At 39.3% G+C, this 25,016-nt stretch overlaps 1 protein-coding gene across 1 annotated transcript in view; it reads left to right on the forward strand.

Annotated features, from left to right (window-relative positions):
• The window catches only part of RELN (reelin), a 270,757-nt gene that overhangs the window by 134,012 nt on the left and 111,729 nt on the right, over positions 1-25,016 (forward strand). Inside the window, exons 9-11 of the mRNA XM_079303527.1 lie at positions 8,380-8,476; positions 11,475-11,715; positions 24,524-24,669. Of these exons, the coding sequence (XP_079159653.1) occupies positions 8,380-8,476; positions 11,475-11,715; positions 24,524-24,669 (484 nt within the window). The remainder of the gene's footprint in view (positions 1-8,379; positions 8,477-11,474; positions 11,716-24,523; positions 24,670-25,016) is intronic.

The raw sequence follows: 25,016 nt of genomic DNA on the forward strand, positions 1-25,016 counted from the left end.
GGCTGAAAGGAATCACTGCTGATCATTTTTATTAATTTCTGGTTTTGTTCAGTCATTTTTACAATTTGCAGAAGTTATTGGATGACTGACAAATGCTGTAATAGCATTTTCTGAGATAGTCTCAGCAGAACCTGATAGAGATTTCCTTCAGGTTTGCTAGGAAAATTCACTCACACATCTCTAAAGAAGTACCAAAGTGAAAAATAAATCCCGTCTGAATTTAGCATGGAGGAGCACTCGATCTTGTAAATTCATCACTGTCTTGTTAGCTGAACAAAATAAAAGCCTCATAGAGGAAGCTCTGATGCCAAATGTTTTGGGCATGTTGAGCCACCTCCTTTGCTTTAGTCATGTGCATGGATGATTTCCCTCAGTCACAGTAATTTCTTTCTGCAGTGCCTTCCAGGAAGCACCAGGGCTGCTGTGCAGGCATGGCACATCCACAGAGTTGTGTTGATAGTGGTACCAGTGGGGAAGGGCAGTTCTGGTGGCCACAGATTCATTGTTACTTGACTTAGATTCTTTCCCTTCTAAGCAACAAGAGCACAGCATTAAAATAAAACCTGAGGGTTGTTTTGTCCTAATTTCTTTCCTATACATTTGGGAAAAGCTTGAGAATTTAGTATAACATAATTCTATACCAAAATTGGTGTCATCCACCATCCTGCATTTTTTCTGCTTGCTTCATTTCCCACTTCCCCCCAATAAAACAATGTTGTTGTTGTTTTTTTAATTGGCTACCCAAATTGTCATTTGCTATTGTCTGTCGTGAAACCTACTAATTTCCCTTTCCTGGTGGAAAAGCTCTTTGTGTTGATGCATAGGTTATACCTTACATCTAATGTGAAAGAATAAGACAATAAGTAATATCAAATACTCTTCACATAGCATGTGGAAATATTAGGTGGTGTTTATTGATTTCACTGGATTTTACAAGAGGAGCTGCCTAGGTATTGCCTAGATTGAAACCAGGATGTAAAGTTGATGCTGTACTTGAAAGACATTTTAATGGCCTTGGGGCAAAATGATTTGTGTTGTTTTGGCTAGCCCAAGGTTACAATGAAATATTGTCTTTATTACTTCTGTACCAGGGCTTCTCAGCCACTGCTGGGAATTAAAATGTGAGTGTTAAAGATTTACTACATGGAGAAAAGCAGAAAAGATAAAGAGCCTGAGGATTCAGATCCAGGGCAGGTGGCTGTGCCACCACCTCACAAACATGGGCCATTATGGAATTGGTCATTGCAAATAATAGATGCTGGATTACAGACTCATCTTAATCCTGCTCATATCATTGTATGAGGATAACACTTTTGTATGATTAAAAAGGTCAATTTTTGAATTAAACAACAAAGCATCTGTAGTTCCTGGGGTGGGGGGGAACTGAGAAGCCCCCATCTCAGCAAAACAGTCCTGGCTGTTCCTCCAGTGGGTGAAGAACTGAAAAGAAAAAGCAGATAAAAATAGAGAAGCCCATCAGGAATTGCAATGACTAATTTTTACCAAGCTGAAAATTATCTAATTATTACATAATTACTGCACTAATTATTATCTACCTGTATAGACATTTAAAGGCAGGCAGTCAGTTTTACTGGGTTTCAGAAAAGAGACACCTCAGTGCAGAATTGGTATGAGAAAAATAATTGCCCAGATTTTCTTGATGTCACAGAATTTCACTAAAGCAGCCAAAGAAAGGACTTTGATATTTGTACATTCAAGATATCTGCTTTTACATATCAATTTTCAGGACCAATATGTGTTTTTTACTGCCTCTTTAGACTGGACTGACTGTAGGGATCTCAATAAAACTTCATGTATTTTCCTGCAGTATTTTAATACCTTTGCCAGCATCTTTTTGTACTCATTTTCTTGATTATAAACCTCCCCAGTTGACCCTGGCTGCTAAGCACAGCTACACAAAGCATCTCTTTCCATTTACTGATACGTGTTAGTGCACTACTGAGCTACCTTCACATGGTATCATTTACATTTTGCACAGCTTCCTTGACAGGTTGCCCTCCCCCTTAGAGGACCTCCACATAATTTGACATTGACTATTTAATGGCAATAATGTTGAAGTGTAGAATGTAGGTACCCCAACAGAAAATGCTTCCTGAACACAGGGGTTACTATTTTGTCAGACATCCAAGAGCAACTGCAAGTATTTTGGGAGCATTGATAATGTCATTGTTTCAGCAGCTACAGTTCCTGGGTGTCCATTTCAGCCAGGTTTAAGCAAGTTTGCTCACTTTGCCTTCAGCAAGGTGTTTTGTTATATGATGTTGGTGCACTTAAGAGTGTGGTTAAATTTAGAATCATGTAATTATTTATTTGGGAGCAGACTTATTGCCAAAGCACAGACCTGCTGGCTGTATCTCAGAGACACTGTAAATAGCTTTACATCAGAATAAGTTGGACACTGACATGAGGAAAAGACAGCTTTCTGCTTGGTTTATTTTTCTGTCCTTAATGTTCTCAGCAAAAAAAGCGATATGAATTGTGATCTGAGCTTGTTCATTAGAAGAGAACAAATTTGTGTGAGCGCAGGAAGCACATCAGAACTCTGAATATAAATAGAATAAGAGGAAGTTGAACTAGATAAGTATTTCCTCAGACTTCTCATCTACAGGAAATTAGCTGCATTAATTCATGAAAAGTACATTTGCTGTTATTGGGAATCCTGGCAGGAGGTGGATGGGAAGGGACCCGTGGGTGATCACCTGCTCCTGCTCCAACCAGGATCACACCCTGGGCAAGGACAGCCTGCTCAGAGCCCCATCCTCCCAGAGTTTAGCCTCAGATTAGTATTTAGGACTTCATTGATGAAATCCTAATTATTCTCCTCATCTTTTACAGTTTTGTAGTGGTGGCTTTTAGCCAGCTTGTGAACCACTTAATTTTATTTAGATGTAAATAACTACCCAGTGTTTCCAAAATGCCAGTGGAACAAAAATTAGCTGCTCTCAGAAACCTGCAGAAAATAAATTGCTGAGACTTTATATTATAAAATTTTCAATTCTCACTAATGCTAAAGTAGATCTGATTTTTAAGAAAGGCAAACACCATTGGCATTTTTTTTCTAGTGCCAGATATTTATTTCAGATTGTTTGTCAGAACATGTGCAAGAGTACATACAGACAGTCAAAATCCTTCTCCCACAAGGGAAAGAAAATCAGCCAGCAATAAAAATATTTTTTCAGATAGACTATGATTACAAAAAAGAATGCATTTCCTACAGTTTTTAATTTGAATACTTTTTTACACCAAAAATACCTCTTTGTACTCTGATAATGTACTCCATAAATAAGGAGAAGCTGTTTAAAAATCTAAAGACCCAAAATCTCATAATTAAAAATCACATTTGTAACTAAAATCAAAGTTGTGACTTCAAAGAAAAATCAAAATGCTCTTGTGACCTTCTCTTGAGAAAGTTTTCAGAAGCAGAATGGAATAAAAAGTACATTGCATATTTTTGTACCAGTGCCTCTCATATATCCAGCACTAAATAATCTGTATTTAAAAATGGTTAAAACCATCTTCTTCTTGATCAAAAGCCAATATAAACATACACCTAAAAAATACCAGAACCCATGGATCATTAATTATACCAAACTGTATGGTTCATTACTTTGGAAAAAACTATTAGCAAGCCAGCCAGATTTGACCAGTAGTAATTTATATTATCCAGTTTGACTTAATTCTAGTGATATCACAAAATTATAATCCTTAGCAAACACTAATCATTATTCATCCCATTAACAAAATTAATAAAAGTAATCTTGCAGCATTAGATAAAAGGGATTCTTCCCAGTGCCCTTTTGTTTTTCAGACTGCATTCAGGACACAATTTGAAGCCTTCTGCACAATTTTTGCGTGGATCTTTCTTGTGCAGTCCCCATTAGACTCATTCTCCTTAGAGCCAGCATTAGGGATCTCATCTGCTTATCCACGGAAGCACTGGCAGGAACTATCAAGAGCTTGTCAAGAGGCAGAGGACGTCACACTCTGTAAGGAGCAAAATACTGCTTCCCTTGCAGATGGCACCAGTTTTATCTCAGCTAAACACCAGCTTCTGATCAATGTTGTTAAGAAATCTTAGAGACCAACAGCTGTAAGACGTGGGTTTCTGCAAAGCTGACACAGTTGGAGGCAAAGCCGTAGTGAGAATTAATTTTGCCATTGTCAGCCTGGATACAAGTAACTGAATACCTGGATACAAACAGCTGATATGTGGTGCCTTCCTAACATCTCTCCTGAAATACTATGCCCCTAGTGCTGATACCTGCATGGCATTTAAAAAATAAGATAGGTAAAATATTCACCAGTACTTTAGATGGTCAAAATCACTAATCAAATTTAAAGACAAAAAAAAATAAATTATGGTTTCAGGTGGATGTGCTGAGAGTGGTCAGTGCTGGTCAGGTCCTGGCTATGAGTTACCTGTCCTGTGAAAAAAGCAGCAAAACAATTGAGAAACATACTTTTGTTTCACTTTTCTATGCTTTCCTGTTTAGCTAAGCAGAATTAACCAAGCATTTGTCAGGACATGTTTAGCAATGCCATACTCTGCCAGTCAAAACCCTCTTCTATTAGCATCAGTGCCTGGACTCCACATGGAGAAAATTTTCTTTTATTGAAATTTGGCTTTAAATAAAAAAACCAAATATGTAAAGCACCAGCCAAATAAATTAGTGTTACAGAATATTCAGTATATGGAAATGACGGGGTTTTATAACAGAAGCTGCTCATAATTTTTGATAACAGACAAAATTGCTGTCTGAGCTTCAAATGTCTCGTTTAAAATTAAATCCACAAAGGTTGTGTCTACTCTAGCTTTTCTCTGAAAGTTTTGAAAGTCTGTAAACATCAGACAAAGGTCTATCAAAAGGAGTAAAATAACTCCAAAAGGGAAAAAGTACTTTGTTCCTGAAACACAAGGACAAGCTTGCCTGATATATATGTAAAGAAAAAATTTGGCTGTTTCTGGTCGGAGGCTGGGTTGAGGTGCCCCTGCTACCAATGAATAATTACACATGCAAGCCCTTAATATTGAAAATATAATACTGACTCTTAGCCAGATTTATCCAGAGATAACCTCACCAAGGCATCAATCTTGCTGTGACATATTCAGCTTAAGAAATAAACAGCATTTTTTCTCTAATGCAGAAGCTTACTAACCCAGACTTGCTTACAGCAATCATCATGCAGGTATTGCTACCCATTTTCAGGGCTAATTCAAATCCTGGGCTTTCCTGATTTAAAGCAAACTGAATCTAATCTCATTCAAAAGGTTTTATGTACAACTTTTCCTTCAGAGGATAGGAAGGTGTGAATATTTATGGCATGATATCCTGCCCCTGCTTCTCTGCTTGGAGCTGACAAACTGTTTATTGCCATTTCTGGGAGCAGTGGGAAGGACACCTCTCTCCTGAGCTGAACTGGTCCCCTTTCCTGTGATGCTTTAGTTCTGCTCACATATTTGTTCAGAAAGTCAGAATGTAGCTTTGCTGGTCAAGGTAGAGGCAAACATCCAAAAAAGCAGATCTCTATTTTAAATAATCCTAGTTTAAGATTACTGAAATAACAGTGATATGGACTAACAGCCATATTATTAAGCAATATTGAAAGTAATATAGAAAATTATATTTAAAAGCAGTGACTTGCAAGACCATCTCAGTAAACCCTGTCCTGTAGTGCAAGTGCATATTCACCCTTCTCCCTTTTCTTGGGGAGAAATTCTTAATGCAAACTAGGATGTGCATTAGTTTTGTAAGAGAGTCAAGTACCAGGTCAATACTTTTTAATTGTTTTTGTCAGTTTGAGTTTTGCAGAATTAGATAGGTACATGAAAAATAATCCTACTATCTTCTGATTTTGAGTCAAGAACATACAAAAAGAGGGTTTAAACACTGATAAAAAGACATTTGTCATCGCAGCCAGTAATTGCTGCTTGAGGACATTCCCAAACTATGTTTAATCTTAATACAATCCACCCTGCTTGTTAAAATAATAAAACCCAGCATTCATCTCCCCTTTTTTTTTATTGTCTCCACTGCTCTTTTTCCAGTATCAGAAGTGAAATATCATACCTACCTTGCAAAGCCATATCTGAGTGGCCCCATTTCTTTTAAGCAACAGCTTTGATCTTCATTGCATAGTTGAGGGTGTTCAGACCTATCAGACAACATTTTTCATGTTGATTGTGCAGCAAATCTGGCCTTTTCCCCTTTTTAAGCAGCATATTTTGACTTAGCTTTTTTTAAGAGCACTGTATCAAAAGTTGATTGTAACACTAACTGGGATGGCACATGTTATAAAGTCTATATTGCTGTTTATTTTTACTGTTTATGTTCTTTTAATTTCTGTCTGACATAAAACTCAGTATGTTGCTGTTTTATCTCACAGCCTCTGACTGGCCAAAGACATCAAACTGGCTGTAGTTTCCTCATTTTTGAACTGAATTCCTCTAAAATAAAATGAACAAATGTGATTAAGGGTTGGAACTCCTAAATTCCACAGAAGTAGGAATGACAGCAGATGTCACTCAGTAAAGTAGACCATCTCAGCAGATGGGCAAATATGAAACGCAAAGGCTTTTCCTGACATCATTTGGTTTTAATATGATAGAAATAAAATGCCTTGTCAGTAAAATATAACCAGACAGTTGCTTTGTAGTCATTTTGGATACATGGCTGGTAATTCAAAGTCCTGCTGCCTTTGCAATATTAATTATTCTGTGCCTCTTTACAGCAAGAATACGTGTCAGACCAGCTGAACATGCCACATGCAGCTGTAGTGGCTCGGGAGTATCTGTTACTCTATTTGCAATTTAACATTAGTGAAGGATACAGGAGAATTTTGAGGATCATTTCCAGGAATCTAGTTGATGTATCAGACAAAATTATAGACACAGGACTTAATCCCATGTTTTGGAGTGGCTTTCCCCCTGTAGAGGTATGTGATGTGTGTCTCAGAGTAGAAAAGCAGTTCTGTAGGGCTGAGAGCTGTGAATGTGAACTGCCTCAGGGGAGTTGGGGCTGCAAGCTTTGTGCTTAATGACATATGTTCCCATTAAAATGTGTAAGTTGTTCTCTTCTACAAGTGGTTAACACCTTTTTAATCAGGCTGTTTATTTCTTTTACAAAAATAAGCACCCCGGGTTGGAAAATGATAGTATTTTATTGTCAGGAGTGTGTATATACATTTATACATGTATTAAAATATGTATTTACACAACTTTCAGTGTGATGGAACATATCTGAGACACACATAAACATAACATATCACTTGTGGCACATACAATACGTACTCATAGGGTGAGCAAAGCTGTGCTGCTCACACAGTAGTACCCTGATCCCATCAGAGATGCTGTTTAATTGAGAGCTGCTTCTCTTAAACATGGAAAGTATATAATATCTGCTGCTTTGAATCTCACATGCTTATGAAATTGTGATCTTTGGAGCACAGCCTGTGCTATGTGTCTGATTCACTGAGCATCAAATTTTCTGAGATGGATGAATTATCTGGTGTCTGAGGAAAAATAGTATTTTTAGTGTGTTTAATTACAACTCAGGTTGTTTATCATGTTTTCTGAGATGAATTTATCAATTCTGTTTTTGTGTTATTTTGACTGCCCCATGTATTAATTGTTAGGCTCATCTTTTGTGACAGCACCCAGAAGGCACCCTTTTATAAATCAAAAGTAAATATATCACCCTACCTTGCAGGGGTGCCATAAGGCTTAATTAGTTCATTTTTGTAAAGTGTTCTGAGATTCCCAGATCAGCATCAAGTGTTTGTTATTAATTATAGGATATAGGGAGTATATTGGATGATTTCTTAATTTAATTTCCTTCAGGCAACCTTAAAATAACTAATTTTGCAACATCTTTGTTCTTTTAAATTCCTAAATCACATTTGCTCTTGGCTTTAGTAATTGTGTATATATTTTCCTCTCGCTTACTGTATTTTTATTTCTAGAGTTTTTTATTTGTACAATAATATTAAAAACAGTCTTTCACTGTGAATTCTGCTATGTGGATTATTCTCTAACAAGAAGGTTTCGTTTAAACATTAGATGGTGGGTTTTTTTCCTGCAGTTGGGGGTGTTAAGTAATTTACTCGGCTTCCCCTGGGAAATTTGCAGAGATTACATGGCACTGCTGTGATTTATCATCTCTACTTTATTTCTGACTCATAAAGCATGCATTATTTTGTGTTTACTTTCAGCAACAGATCACAGGAAATTTCATCATCAATCAAAGCATTTTAAAATGGGGAGAAGTGATAAGGTGACAAAGGCACAGTCAGCAATTGTGCTTGTTGGGGAATCATTTGTGCTGCATTGTGTGGTAACTTCTCCTTTTATTGCTTTCCCAGGATCGGGTTCCTGTCGCTTTAGTTATTCAGATCCCAGCATCACAGTGTCCTACAGTAAGAACAGCTCTGCAGATTGGACTCAGCTGGAGAAAATTAGGTTTGTTACAGCTTTTTAATAATTTTCATGTTTTCCAGCTGAGCAGGTGGTGTTTAAACTTGGCTCTTTGAAAATTTGGGTTTTTTTGCTAACTTTTCAGTTCTCCTTGTTCATACAAAATATGAGGGGTGAAATTCCTGGCTAATTGCAGATCTGCCATCAGCTTTGGTAAATCACAAATTTATCCATTGAGTATGTGGGAAGTGAGGAAGAGAATCACTTCAAACTTAAAATGCAACTCCAATAACCAGCAGGTTCAAGTGCCTGAAAAAATAAAACTCGGATGACTTTTCACATTTTAGCAAAAAGTTTTTAATGTCAAAAAGGGCCATATTTTATAATGTTTCAAGTTTCTACTTTGGTAGAGTAAAATGTTCAATAAAAGCATTTTATAGTTTGATATGAACACTATGCTCTTGTAATACACACTCTTGTAATAACAAGATTATGGCAAATAGTGCCTTGCTTTTAAACCAACTGGTGTACATGAGAACACAAAGGATTATGAATAGAAAATTTAAATCTTTTCATTGCAATATCCACATCTTTAAAGAGAGAGCCAGAGTCAGAGATGGATTTCTCTAAGAGAACGTATTTTATTAAGGAATAATAGGAAAGGCATTTTGTGCAACGGTATAAAAACATAATTAGACAACTGGGGAAGAAAAAGCTGTTATTTATATGTAATGTGCTCATAGCATCTCAGTGTGCCTTCCTGCTTAACCTGTGTCAGTGCTATGCAAGTAACTTGCTTGAGCCTATTTTCAGTCCATTGGGGCAATTTGTAGAGCAAAAGGGTATTTAATTTCTGACGAATAATCAAAACTCTACCTGCAGGATTGGATATTTCAGCTTTTCATCTTCCAACTCCTTGTGGGAGTGGGACTACAATTTCATTGGAAAAAGAGAAATTGTGTTCAATTTTAATAAAACAATTGGTGCTAATTCTTATCTCAGAAAAATATAAAGTGAGACTAATTCATTGCAGACACTGAAGTTGCCTCAGAGTAACCCCACAATACATTCTATTTTTCTCACATTGATGCAAAATTACACACCTAGTCCACAACATCTGCTCAGCTGCTCTCACAGCTCTGCAAGCCAGGAAACTTAGGAGTTGTGAGGATGCAAACACAAGCCCTTGAGACCAAATTTTTTTGAGGTTGATGAGCATGCAGTTTGACCTCTCTTTCCTCAACTTTGATGCTGGAGCCAGCAGTAGAAAACAGGTCAATAGAGCAATGTCGTGCGAAGTGGAGAGGATGAATTATGGAAGGGTGCTCCTTCCCCATCTGAGCTGCAGCTCATTCCAATGTGCTTCAGCAGATTTCACAGTACTAAAGGCAGCTCCAGGGAGCAGTGGGAGAGCTGGGGAGGATGGGAGAGGAGGGCTGCTGTGAAGGGGAGGCTGTATTGTGAGTGGATGTCAGCTCTGGGCTCGGGGAGGGAGGGCAGGGGTCTCTGGGGAAGGCGAGTGCTGTGCGTGGGCACTGCAGGGTGACAGACACTGTGCAGCAAGGGCAGGGACATTTGTGGGGGCACATCCTGGGTGTGAATATGGGACAAATCCAGTTGCTCCTCAACATTTTGCTCTGCTTTCATAAGAGAAGTTCCTCTATTTTTTTTTGCTATAAAAGGAAGCTATTGGTTCTCTTTTCCCCTAAAAGCTCTGGATTGTCTCTGACAAACTATTCGCTCTTCAAAGCATCACTACCAAGGCAAATACATCATTGACTAGCTGACATCTTGAAAACCTCAGTTTTGTAACTCCTTGCAGCCTGAGGTTTGAATACAGCTGATCCACTTGCTGGGTGGTTGTTGAGGTTTAGGCTCACCTGGCAGCAAAGCCCCACGCAGACACTCTCTCACTCCTCCGTCAGGGGGACTGGGGAGAGAACTGGAGTAGTAAAAGCCAGAGAACTCCTGGGTTGAGATAAAGACACTTTAATAGGAAAAGCAGAAGCTGTGCAGACAAGCAAAGCAAAACAAGGAGTTATTTCATTGCTTCCCATGGGCAGGCAGAAGTTCAGCCATCTCCAGGAGAGCAGGGCCCATCACATATGATGGTGACTTGAGGGAAAAGCACCATCACTGCAAATATCCCCCAAAACCATCACTGCAAACATCCCCCAAAACCATCACTGCAAACATCCCCCCTCCCTCCTTCTTCCTCACTTTATGCACTGAGCATGGTGCCACCTGGTCTGGAATATCCCTTTGGTCAGTGGAGGTCACCTGCTCTCATCCTCCCATGCATCCCCAACTTCTTCAGGGTGAACCTCAGCCCTTCCACAGCTCTCTGAAGAGCTCAAGGCCCTAATCATTGCCTAATAGTAATGCTCCAGGTCTGACTCTCCACCCCTCATTCTCTATTCTCAGCAGCAAGAGAGGACAAATGGATTGTTTCTTCTGCATTGTTCTTGAAACAGAACATGAAAAGAAAGACAACCTGGCCACAGAATTATCCTGACGGCAGATGTGTGGGATTGGAGGAACATGTTTGTCAGAGGAAATTCCTAGTTTCTTTCTCCAACCATGCTGCTCCATCCAAATCTTAAGAGACCAAGTCAGCAGATTATTTTGATGGAGCAAAAATCAGATGTTGTGAGATCTCTTTTTGTAATGAGCTTCCTTAACATTTCCTTTTGGCCATGCCTTCAAAACACCTGACAATACCCAGTCACCATCTGTGACCAGCACTGAGCATGGACGTGGTGCTGCTCTGTCCTCCTGCTCTGCAAACATCTGCAGTGATCTGTTGTTTATTGCCTTAGCTTGCACTCTCTTGGAAGCCAGGCTGCCTGTTTGGGCTGGGTGTGCACTCCCTGGCACAGTGGGACTGCCTCAGGGCAGGTGTTTTCTGATCTCCACAGAAGCTTTATCAGCATACAAGGCATGTCAGCACAACCATGTCACACCTAGGAAATGTGTTAATTGAGGGAAAAGTGTTCCTGACTGTGGCTTAAAATTGGTCTAATTCCCTATCATTGTTTTTCAGTGCCCCTTCCAACACCAGCACAATCATCCACATCTTGTACCTTCCTGAAGATGCTAAAGGGGAGAACGTCCATTTTCAGTGGAAACAGGATTATGTTCACGCTGGTGATGTCTATGAAGCCTGTTGGGCATTGGACAACGTCCTGATCATAAATGCTGCTCACAGAAAAGTTGTGCTAGAAGATAACCTGGATCCTGTGGACACTGGAAACTGGCTTTTCTTTCCTGGGGCTACAGTTAAGGTTAGTCTGATTTTACATGACTTAATGTTATTATTACTCTTGTAAGTAGAAGAAGACAGTAGCATCTAACCAAACTGTGATTACAAGGGTGTTCAGGCAACTCCATCTGCTTCGAGCACTGGGCTCTTTTTAGCTTTGTTTTCACCCTTTCTCTATCCCCTTGGGGCTCTCTATGCAACTTTTCTGCCATGATGAAAACCAAAACCAAAACCATGGCAATTTATACTGCCATGTCAAAGATCATGTAACAAAAAATAGCTTCCTTTTAGCAAAACATTGCAGTATTTTTGAAACAAATTCAAGTTGTCCTGTTAGATATTTTAAATACCTACTTTTTAACTTGGTCTTGTTCAGCTACAGCTGCTCACTTCACAGATCACCACAAAAAAATAAGGTGTACCAATTTTTCTGTCTGTGAATATCCCATTTCCATTCCAGCATGCATTCATGTAATGGCTGCTTCTTGAGATTCTCTTTTTCAGTATGATCCTGTTTTGGTATGTGAGATACAGTAAGACCAAGATCCATTCTACCTTGAGAAAAGCTCTAAGGAGCCCAACAAGATCTCTGTGCACAGAATACCTTCACATGCAAGTTCTTCAATATTGAGAAAACAGCTGGATTCTTGCTGTCTGTGTTTCAAAGCAGCCAGAAGTTCAACAGCTGATGACTTTCTGGTTTTATCCTATTTTTATTCACAAAAGCAGTTTTGATGTCAGGGTTCATTTATGATGCTGTTAATGGTTTTGGCAATTGCACAGGAAACAGGTGTTGAACACTGAGGGCCGTAAAGAGTTTGGTTTTGGCCTCATCCTTTTCCCACAGAACCTGATACAAATGGCTTCAAATTGATAGTTTGAGAAATAAATATTCCCACTAATCTACTAATCATGGTGCTATCTTATTAACTCTTTAAATTTTTTTTCTACTTCAGCCAGGTCATTTAAATTACATTGCCAAAGTTTTTATAGGAGATTTTAGAATCAAATAATGTCCTGCATATTTAATGAATATTATGTGATTGGTTAACACTTCTTGTTTTGTCAGTCTTATCTCTGGATTTTGAAATCCAGCCCACATATGTGAAGGAGTGAAAGAAAAGCAAGGATTAATGTACCACAGGCACCTTTACTTTTCTCAGTTGTCCAAGCCTAAACACTGCTTTCTCTTTCTGAAACATGTATAAACAACATCTAAACTTTAGCAAATAAGCCTCTTTTTTGTTGCTGTTTATGATTTTTTTTGTTTGGTTGTGGGTGTTATTTTGAGATTTGTTTAGTTAAACTCATCTAGTTTGTGCCAATGCACAACTAGGCAATTATGGAAGACAAAGGGCCTACAACTGGAGAGTTTCTAGACAGAAATCCCATAAAATTCAAACCTTGTGTGTGACATGAGTGAGGTTTCACCAACCTGCCATTCCTCCAAGCTCATCTTCTACTTTAGGTACAAGTGCAAGGTGCAAATGCCTGTTTCCAGCTGACCTCTGAGTGTGAGTAGCCACTTACTCCAGGCTGAGGCTGTGTGTAGGACTGTGGTGTAGGCACACTGGGTTAAGGCTGTGTGTGAGGCAAGCCTTTCATTCTTCATGGGACCCTGCAGTGTGTCTTTATTGTCACCAGAGCACTTCTTCACTCATTTCATTTTTAGTTCTTGCTGCAGTCTTCCTCAGATTTTCAGGAACAATCTTGCCAAATATAATTTGAACAGATTTTGCAATGTGAATTTCATGTTATGTCAAAAGTAAGACTATAAATTGGGTCAAGATTTACATCAGATCAGCATAAAACCTGTCATAGCATTCTAACACCAAGAACAATTTTTGACAATTTTTTTTCTTTGCTTTTCATGTTTGGAATATTATATAAAATTTTACAAAGTCATTTATTATTTTCTTCTAAACTTACCTTTAATCTCAGTTCATCACAAACATAATATTTTTATAAGTAGAAGGTAAGAATCCTTGTAGATTGTGCTAATGACATTAAATATGACATAGAGGAAGGCTACAGGAGATTTCTCTATCGTAGCCAAAGTCATTGGCATGCAGAATAATATCTGAGAAACCCTAAGAGTGTTACAGGGGCAGCTTCCATCACAGATAATTCTAGTTTCCTTTTTTCTACAAGCCTTTTTGCTTCCCAGACAACAAGGACTTGCTAAATAATCCTGATCTTTGTTCACGAAGTCTGTATAGCAATTTAATTTTTTTCTTTACATTTTTACTAGGGGATCAGTAAACTGTGGTTTCATAGCTGTCTGCAGCTTCCTCACAAGGGGAGCAGAGGGGCAGGCACCAATCTCCTCTCTGGTGACCAGGGATAAGGTCAGAGGGAATGACATGAAGCTGTGTCAGGGGAGATGTAGGTTGGCTGTGAGGAAAGGGTTTTTCTCTCAGAGGATGGTTGGGCACTGGAACAGCTCCCCAGGGCAGTGGTCACAGCACCAGCCTGGCAGAGTTCAACAAGCATTTGGACAATGCTCACAGGCACAGGGTGTAATCCTTGGGCTGTCCTGGGCAGGCCAAGAGCTGGACTTTGATAGTCTCAGTGAGTGCCTTCCAACTCAGGATATTCCATGATTCTATGAAGTTTCATTGCTGTATCATGCTGCCTTTTATAACTCTCACCTATGTGCTAAAAGTTCCCATACTCACTATCACAATGCTGAACTTCAGTCCAATCTCACAAGACCTTTTCTCTGATACCCAAGCCTGTTTGTGTCACACAAGCTCAATTCGTATCCTCCCATCCTCTCTCAATTTGTATTTTAGAAAAACTAGCCCTAAGAATATTTTTTGAGGATCTAACATGTAAACTTAGACCATTAGACCACTCTCTGTTCTTGACAGCAGATAACATAACAGAGCTTGCATCCACCTAGGCAGGTGTTCTCCTCCCAGAGGAGTGGAGTTATCCTTGCTGCCTACTGAGTCCATGGCTCATCTTTGAGGGTACATCCCTTGAAGATAACACCACTGAAGTGGGCAGTGACAGTATTACTGGGAAATTTGCAGCAATGTGTTCACTCCAGTTAAGTGGGTTTGGATGCTGTGTTCTCAATAAACACTGTGGGAACTTTCCTGTGCCCAGCTTGGGAAGCAGTTTCTCCTCCTCTCCCAGTCTGCTCAAGCTTGGCCCAGGGATTTCCTTACATTTCTTGTTGCCTTCAGCAGCAGTTGCTACTTGTTTGAAAGCACATGGCTGGTTGCAGACGCAGCTGGATCTGGCTGCTGAAATAGGATGCAAGCTGAGAGATAAGCCATTGAGTTTGTGCATTTTGGTTCCAAAGAAGACAGCAAAAGGCAAGAGAGACACTGTTAGCAAGGCCAAGCAACCCTTAGGAGATTAATTGGATCCACTGGAACGTGTTTATCTGTGTTGGACTGTGTGGAAGGGTGTTGAACAGGATAAATTCCTGACTGGGTTTCAATATTTCCAGTGACAGCTCTGAGCATGAGCATGGTCTCACAACTGAGCATGATTAGGATGTTGCTCTGGTGGTTGAGATTGCTGAAATGCATGAAGACTGCTGTGCTTTGTCAATAATGCTCCTTGGATCTCTACTGCTGTGGAACAGAAAAGTGATTTCAGCTTTCATTAGGCACTTCATATATATTGTATATTTGACCAGAAATTGCTGAGCTTTGAGATACATTTGCAAGTTCTTTTGTTTTCTCGGATTGCCCTTCCAAAATTGGTTGTGCAAGCTCTAACACTAATTTAGAGAAGGGAGACAACCTCAGTAATCTTAGAGTTTATATTTCTGCAGTGCTTTGATTACACAAAAGTAACATTGAGACCAAACCTCGTGTCTCTGGAATTTTTCCACAGTGGAAAAGAGCAGTGTGTATGATCAGAGACAGCAGAATGATGATGTATTGGTTGTGTGTTAACCCAGTGACATTTATCATCTTTGAGAGGAGTCAAGTTACAGGATTGCTATCTCACAGTAGTTGCAGCCACTCTTCATTTGGAGGCTGGAGGCTGCCAGTCAGCTGGATAGCTCAGTTTGTTTGGTCTGCAGGGTTTGGACTACACCTGAGGCTGTTGGTGCTGAGTTCTGTGAGTGCAGCCTTGCATGGGATGGGCAATGGGTGCAGCTGTGTGCCAGCCTCACTGAGCAGGTTGGGTTTGGGACTAGGGAATGGTAACTGTTCTATATTATTTACTACTGTGGGCATGACCAATACACCCTGAAAATATTCCAGTCTCAGTATCCTGATTCAGTAAGCCCTTTAAATAACAGGTCATCACCATTCAGCTAATTTTCAATTCCCACATATGCATGCCAGTGTAGCAGAAGAGAAAGTTGCATGAGAAAAGAGTGGAAGAACTAAACTCTCATAGTCAGAAAAATATGCTGAAAATATGTGTAAAGCACTGTGACCTTTTGCCACACCCTGAGCAGAGCAGGCTGTGCACATCCTAGATCTGCAAGTCCTTCCTGAACCTGCATTGTTGTGTGTTGCTCAGCAGAGAAGACATGCACACAGGCCTGGGAATCTGGCAAAAAGAAAGGCTGATTAAGCTATTTGATCCTTCCTCATTCCAGAGTAGATTTCCAAATGTCTGAATACTCTGTTAATTAATGGAATGGCTTTGGATAGTCTTCTAAAACAAACATCCCGATCCATATATATATATATATCTTTTGCGTTTGTTTGTGTTAAAATAAACAAGATTTTTTTTTCTTTTCTTTTGCTTTTAATTCTTGCTTTAACAAGTATTCAGGTATCCATTTTCTGAATCAGTTCAAATGTACTTGTTTGAAGGAGGGGAGATGATATTCTATGTATGCCAGTGTAAAAATGGTAGACTAAAATTGCTATGACCTTATATTGGTCAAAATTACAAAGATATCGATTCTTCTGACAAGATTCCTTTGTTCTTTGTATAATATATAACAAGGCATTATTTGGCCTGTGGGCCAAACCCAGCCCTCTTAGCCAGCTGCTTTGCCTTGCAGGAGCCCTTATCCACCACATCTTCCTGGGAAGAGATGGGCAGACTTCCTGCTGCACCTCATCTGAGAGACATTCCTGCTTCTCTGTGGGTGGAAGGAGGGGTGTCAGAGGGGAGGAGAGTTGAAGAAAGCAGTACAGGGTGCACACAACCTGTCTACTTTCTCCCTTTAGATTGTGGCCATTCTGAGCTGTGCCCATGAAAAGGTATTTGTGTATCCATAGGGCTGGATCTATCCCATAGATGGAATTGCTCTTACTTGCTTGGCTTCTTTTTGTTTGGTTGGTTTTGGTTTGGCTTTTTTGGTTTGTTTGGTTTGGGTTTTTTTTCCCTAATAACCACACTTGTAATTAAAATAATAATACTTAGATACAATGCCTAGGAGTTCATTAGAACTGACAGGTGGTCGGCTGTAGTGCTGTGAGTCATTTGGGCAGCTGAGAATTGATGTGGGGCAGCAATGCTGAACCTACACCTTTGTCCATGCCAGTTCCCCATGGTTTGGAAGGGTTGGGAGGGATGGCAGGGAGCCAGATTAGCTCTGAGCTGGTGTCAAAGCACAGGGGGTCTTTCCTGCCTCCTAGAAAGAAAGAATTTGATCTTCACAGGTCACTGTGAGATGCACATCAATAAAAACAGCATGAATTGACCCATTAGGTGCCGAAGAGTAGAAACGACTTTGCTTGATCCTTTCTCACTCTGATTTTGCAGTGGTGTGAATGCACACCACTGCTTTCAGAAGAGCAGATAATGCTCAGGGCAGATTGCTCAAACATCAGTAGCTCCTGGTAGCATGGAGGAACAGTTCAGATCATGCCAGTTAATGAGTCATGACTCATTAAGGAAACCGGTCATCGCCAGAGTGATCAGTGTTGTACAAACATCATGAAATGTCCTAAAAAACTAAGAACCATATGAATCATACAAATCACTCATAAACAAGCAAAATGTTTTGAGCATTATCCTTTGAATAATAGTCTATAATCAGAAATGATGAGTGAAAACACTTTATAAAATGTTCCTTGCTACATCACAGGACAAGTTTCATCCTATTGTTTTGGAAAGGGAAAATGTACTATAACCCTCTGTGTTCCTGGTCTGCTTGTTCAGCCAAGGTTTTTGTTCTGTTTAGCCTGCATTAAATGATGTAAAAATGTAGCACATGGGAAAGCCTAAAGCTCTGTTTTTCTCATGGGAAGTTATCCTAATCACATTGTATAATTTCCTTTGGCTAAAGAAGGGATTTCAGACCAGGAGCATTAACAACCAAATCCACAGAATTTAGAATTTCAAGTTGTCCATAAATTCTGTCACCGTACCTTTGCTGACTGAGACATTGCATACAAACGATTTTACCAGGACTTAATCTCTCCTTGTACCTACTATCATGTAAAATTTTAAAATTTCTAAAACCTGCATGACTCATTTCCAGAAAGACACAATATCTAATTTATAGCTCCATTGACAATGCTGCTTCAATTAATTTTCTTCATCTTCCTTCTTGTTCCTCTGCTTCTCATATCTCATCTGTTTGCATTGCCTAGATTTTAATTAAAAAACCTCTCCTCTCTAAGGAGCAATCTGAAGTGGCAAAAATAATCACTTAAAATATTGCAGTCATTAAAAAATTGGCTGCGGTCAAAGCCACGCATTTTCAATTTGCCGACAAACGATATTTTAGTTTCTTTTTAAAGTGCATTTTGTATTGGAATAGCAAACGCCAGCCAGCCTGGCTATCAGACATGCTCCTCCAGCTGGGTGGGCTGCGTGACAACTCCTTAATGGGGGAAATTGATGGCCCTCTGCCTGTGTAGAGGTGAAGGCATACTGGGCAGATTTCTTTCCATCTGCCGTCAGCCCTTTGCAAGCTGGCACTGCCCAAATGCCCAACACATTCATCCCAATGCAAGAAATGTCGCCAGAAAATAAATTCTGAGGCTACAGCTGTCTGAAAGAATCATCAGGGTCATTAGGCCCAGGGGAGATAATATGAAGTGGAGCATCAGTGTTCGTCACTGATAAAAACCTAATTAAATGATGGTAAAGATGACTGTGGATGCTTTAAAGGCATAGAGGTGAACAACATTTTCGTGGAAGTACAGGAATGAACCTCGGGAAGATGATATGCAAGACCTCAGCCAAAAATCTGTTACACTGAGGAATTTCACACTAGTGTTTCCTGTTGATGCTTTGCCGAATGGCACAGTTGTATCATTTAGTTGCCCTCTGTTCCACTCTCCAAGTAAAGAAATCCCATACTGTAAAGCCAGGAGGTATTTATTGATTCACAAGTTTGACTTGAACAACCGGGACAGAAGCTGGCTTGGATGAACTTTGGTGCCTCTGTTTACATTCCTAATATTTGTCTTTTGAGTTTCTAAAAATCTTCAGGGCTGTGTACTTAGCTGCAACTCTGACAGAAGCTGGTCTGGTTGAGGCTTGTGCTGCTTCCCATTGCAGGGTGAATTGGAGGTCTCCAGATTCTCCTAGCCAAGAGGTCACTCTGAGGGTAGCTGATGTCTCCTTAGATGGTGCTTGCATGCAAGTTGTTAAAAATATGGAGATTGTTCAGACATGTTACATGATATAGAATCCCAGATCTCACCTGGGGCCCTTAAGCCATTTGGATGCTACAGAAAGTGGGTCAATATTTAGTTATGAAACCTTAAAGAGGTCCAGCTGTAAAGTGCCTGATTCCCCAAATCTGACTTTCCTGTTTTTGCTGACCAATGGATTTGAGCAGTCATAATTTAAACAATTCTGCTTCTCATATGATCAAGAGGCTTTCCTAAAAGAGCCTAAAATCTAAGAAGTGCAGTGTAGGATAAAGACCATGGCAGGCTCTTGACAAAAGTTTGATTTTAAAACTAAGCATTGATATCTCCCCCATTAACTAATGTCTTCATAATATGTTGTAGAAATCTCATATGAATTAGCAAGACTTGCTGGGTCTTCTAGACAATTTGGCTGAGAGCTGTACTGATGAATTGGAAATATTCATAGACAACAGCAATTTTAGAGTGAAAATGTATTTTTTGTTGTGGTACCAATGTAGCATCAAAGAGCCATGATCAAGGAATGTACCATTGCTGTTTCTCCAGACACAAACCAGAAAGAGAGCCTGTGTCCTAGGACATTGCCATCCATTTATAAAATGGAGTAAGCTGGGAATGGGGACATGTGTGAGTAAAAGGAAACACTGCAAGAGGGGGAATGCTCATCCTGGTCATCAATCATTCTTCAGTGGAATCATGGATAAGTCTTGCTGAAGAGCACTAAGGAAGTGTCTGAAGGGAATCATGTGGGAATTTGACAAGAGCAGTGGGCAGATTGGGCAGAGGCGTGCAAGCTTGGTCTCACCAGCACACAAAGTGACAAGCATTGACAGTCAAGGAAAAGTGGCCCCACAAGATGGGGCATGTGGGAAATGGTGGAGAGAGGTGAGGATGAGCCATGCAGGGCCTTGAAAGTGGGGAAAAAGCAGTGATACCATAACTATCCAGTAAACAAACTTCAGAAACACAGCGAATTCGGAGTGAAGATTAGATTGAAAGTAAATCCAAGAATGTTGAGATTCAGGAATACATCAGCCAATTTTAATTTTGTCCTATTCTTGCTAAGCAATAGCTTAACAATTAGAGCTAGTGAATAAGGTGGTGCCAGATTAAATTAAACTATTTTTTGGTTTTTTGCATGTTTTTCTCTTGGGATCACCACAGTCGCTGAACAGAACCTGGCTTCCTTCCTTTTGGCAACAGACAGGAGTTGTTTATTTAGGAATACAACAGTTTACTTCTGGCAGGCTGATATTCCCATTCCAGCTGCAAAAAATGGGAAACAGCTACTTTTGTGAAGTACTTTTCATTCGAGAGCCTGTGTCTTATGTTCTGGTATGTGTAGGTGTTCTGGGAGTAAACTTTGTTAAATCATGTTTATCATGTTTATCAAAGAATTTACTCTCTAAATTAACTTTTTCTTACAAATGAGTCAATGTTTCAGTGTTGTAATTTTCACAAGGACACATTAAATATTCCATATGCATTTAATCCCCTTTAAACAAAATTGAACAGTGCTTGAATTCTGGACCTACAGCTGATGCTTCCATGGTAACAAGGACAAATATCCTACAATTTTATTTCGTTTGGCCCTTTTAGTTACAAACTTTGTATAGCAAGGTAATTTCCTCTTATTTGATAAATTATTTAAATGTAAATTAAAATTATCAGAGAACAAATTTAATCTAGAATTCATAAAAGAGAACCCTGCAACTACATAATCCAAGGATCTACAGTTTAGGGAGAACTTAATCCAGACAGTTTTAAAACTCATTATGTGTCCATTCCACATTTTAACCTCCTGAGAATAACAAAATAAACACTTGTGAAATTCAGTCCTTAATACTGGAAGTATTTAATTTGGGAAAGAGGTAACACTATGTGTATTGTACTTTAGGGGTTTTTTACTAAAGACTTGAATTCAAATCTAGAGTTGAACCCAAGAGAAAATGAGTCTATTGGTTTTAATTCTTTAATCTGTTCAAGCCCTACTGCAAACCCACAAAATAACCCAACACATTCAGCAGCCTCCTGGATGCTGAACAAGACTGGGAAGGTAGCTGGGGGCAATGCTGTTGAGGGACCATCTCCTGCAGAGCTTCTTTTGCTCCTGGAAAATTTGGCTGAGTGCTTTTTGAGATTTTTCTTCCCTCAGCAGCCCACTAGGTGAAAAAAAGAGCAGTAAAAGCAGTGAGAGTGACTGTTTGGAGAGTTAAAAGAAAAAACCTGAGGGTGGTTGTTATACAGGCAAGGTAAATGTGGCAGGTAGAGAGAATAAATAAGATCATGAGTGTAGGAGCCTTGGCCCTTGCTTGGGCAGCTCAGCTCGTGGAGCTCATCCACATCTGCCTCTCCCATGGGCAGGTGTCCAGGTCCCAAATGGTGGCACTGGGGCAAAACCATACAAGACAATGGTGGCACTGCCTCAGAACTTCTTTAAAAGCCACACCTGTGTTTTGAGCACGCTTCTCTTTCTCACTCTTTTTAAAGGCCATTAAGGTCATGAGCTTCTTCTACGTTTCATAGGTATTTAGAATAACAGGGCATTTAAACCCCAGTCTGAATTTCTCCTGTGTGTAGCTGTTTCACAGGAGCCAGAGCTGACATGAGCAGATTGTGATTTGAGCCATACGTTGTGCGGTTCGTTAACACATAAAATATGCATAAAATACATATTCATAGATACTATGGAGCTGTGTGTAAATGCATAAATATAGCTTTAAAGAACTAATTAAATATATTATGATTTTCAGCTTTTGTACAGGGTTGATCATACACCACTGTATAAATAATTATTTATACCCTCCCTTGCCAAACTGCCCATTTATTTATCTTGACAACCTAAATGAAAACTCCATTCAATAAATATTCCTCTAGACAGCAGAAGGATGTACAAATATTGAAAGATAATGGGGTTGTATCTGGTTTGTGTTTATTTTAATAGATGGTTCTCATCAGGCAAGAGATTACTAATTACATACCCACTATCAAATGCACACTTACATATAACTTAGCACCTAAGATGTAAGTTGGACTTATAGAGGATTTTTCAATGCTGGTATGCAATTCTAATATCTAGCTCAGTAGAACCTATTTTTCTATTTGCTTTCTGTGATAAAGGGTTATGTACAAATTTGAATAAAGTTTTAGCCTGAATATTTCTTTTTAGTGTATTTATTTGACTGCCTGCTAATAAGAGTTTTGTAGCAGATTGATTGGCAGATAAAGGATACTTAATTTGTGTTTAGCAAATGAAGAAAATTCTTAAACTCAAGAAGCACAATAAATAAATTATCCTTAAAATTCTGATGTTAGCAATGCCAATGAGTGTGAAGGTTAAAATCAGTAAACAAAAGCAATTTCTCAGTCCATTATAAATGACTGCATAGTACAACTGCTGTTTTTCAAAGAGAAGATATAAAACTGTCTCATTAATTTCTGCTAGTTATAATATATTTGATGTGTAAATTATTCTGTCTTTTCAGTGGCATATATGGTGTGTATGCTGCATTAACAGACCAAGGAGAAAGGAGACTTGTGGCAAAATCTATTTAATTTCTGTGATAAATTATCAACACTTCAGGATCTTTCTATTGCTTTGACCTTTCTTTGGGAAAAAAAAAAAACAAACCACTTTAACAGCAATTAGTTTATTTTAGCAGTTGAAACAGTCTTTATGTTTTTACAATGTGTTATATTTTTGCATGATATTTAGTCTGTGTTAATAAACATAGAGCTGTTGTCATTCAACTGTAGACTAGGAAGCCTCTATACAAAAGTCAGATGACAAATAAAGTTTTTTCTAGCAATGTATAGGCAACTCTAGAAATATAAAAATTATCTTCCTCTATATAAATTAATTGCTAAGGTGCTGACAACCATATTTGAAAGTCATTAATGAAAAAATTTCAATTATGTCACTTTATTGCATTGATAAACAAAATGTTATAGAATATGACAAAATGTGTTATTTTGTACTTCGCTCATAAAAACCCGTAGATAAAGATGTACTGAGCAGTTTTCATTTCTTGCCCCACCTTTCTCTTTGTTAAAAGTCTAATTATTCCCTTTTGTGACACTCCCATGACCTTTTTAAGTGCAGAAGATGTGATTGTCATATTTTCCCTTGGCGCATTAAGAAGGGGTTCAGAGACAAGAGGGCACTGCATAGGCAATACTGAAAAGGTCAAAGCAATTTGGCATTATTGGATCTCTGTTTTGAATACTGAAATGTTGTAAGAATGCAGAATTATTCTAATTAATGATTCCTTAATTCAGCTTCCAATTTTTAGAAGAGTAAGGTTACACATACACACATGAACAAAAGATGTCTGAGAGAATTATTTTATCAGTATTTTTTGTAATATGAACAATTCAAAAAACTGCCAAATGCTCAGTTTACATTAAGACAAAGTAGATCTTCTTTAGAAGCTTATAGTACCTGTTTTTGCCTCACACATTTGGCAGACTGTCATTTCATCAGACACACAAGATGGCAAAAGTGGGATGGGAGAAAGAAGAAAATCCATCCTGTAACCCCCTCATGCACCTCACAGGCAGCTCCTTCCAGACCAATACTCCTGGAGAGTTCTGGTGGTCATGGCATGCTGGGGGAGACACATGACATCATTTGATGTGCCTGAGGTAGCCTGTGCAGAATTGCAGTAGGAAAAGCTGACACACTGGGTTTGGGAGCAGCCTCAGGATCCCTGGGATTGCTCTCTTACAAGAGCTTCTTCCCTCTAGGGAGATTTGTTATGCAATTTGGACTAAATATGGCAAATACAGCCTTTTCACTCATACACTTGAGGCCCGAAGTTTACTGTATGGCAATGCATAGCAATTTCACACACAAATACCTCTTTTGGCAAAAATTCAAACACAGAGATCTGACATGTTTCACAGCACAAAACTCTTCCGCCTACAAAATCCCCATAGCAATATTTGATACACTGCTGAAGTTATTTGCAGACACAGTTGTGTGTGAGCCAGACATAAGGGCAATTCTTTAAAAGAGAATGAACACCCAGAATGTGGTACATGACTTCTCAATGCAAACACAGTTTTACCGTGGTCTGTAACGGGTTTGTAGGGAAGCAGGTACAAGATTAGGACACAATAATTGTTGGGGCAGGACAAGAAAGATACAACATGACCATCTGGTTTTTATTTAGTTCCAGGCATCAGTGAGTCCTTAGATAAAGTGCAGCTCACACTGAGATCTGACAATGTGTGAACAGTGTATAAACCAGTATAACCTCAGCCTCCATGTGCTCCTCCTGCCCACAGCACAGCTGCCAGTCCGACGGGAACTCCATCTACTTCCACGGCACCGAGGGCAGCGAGTTCAACTTCGCCACCACCCGGGATGTGGATCTCTCCATGGAGGATGCCCAGCAGCAGTGGGCAGAGGAGTTTGAGAACCAGCCCAAAGGGTGAGTGTCCCCAGCTGAGCAGGGCTCTGCACAGGTGAGCAGCATCGCTCCAGGGATGAGGAAACAGGAGAAACAGAGAATTGCATTTTATTTTGCTGTGTAGTCAGGGAAGGTTGTGACTAGGATAAATAGCAATACTGTAAATAGCACATGATTGCAGATTTTAGAAAGAAACAAGTCCAGGAAGCTCAGGAGGAACAGTTTGTCTCTGGACCATCCTGTCACCACCATTTGTAATGACAAAAACCATGTTTGTGGCTTAGGTAGCCATTCTAAAGAAACATATGATGGTGATCTGTTTAATTCATATCAGAGTGTTGTTAACAATCTCATATCCATGTGAAATC

Source organism: Erithacus rubecula (genome assembly GCF_903797595.1).
Source record: "Erithacus rubecula genome assembly, chromosome: 4".
Taxonomy (NCBI): Eukaryota; Metazoa; Chordata; class Aves; order Passeriformes; family Muscicapidae; genus Erithacus; species Erithacus rubecula.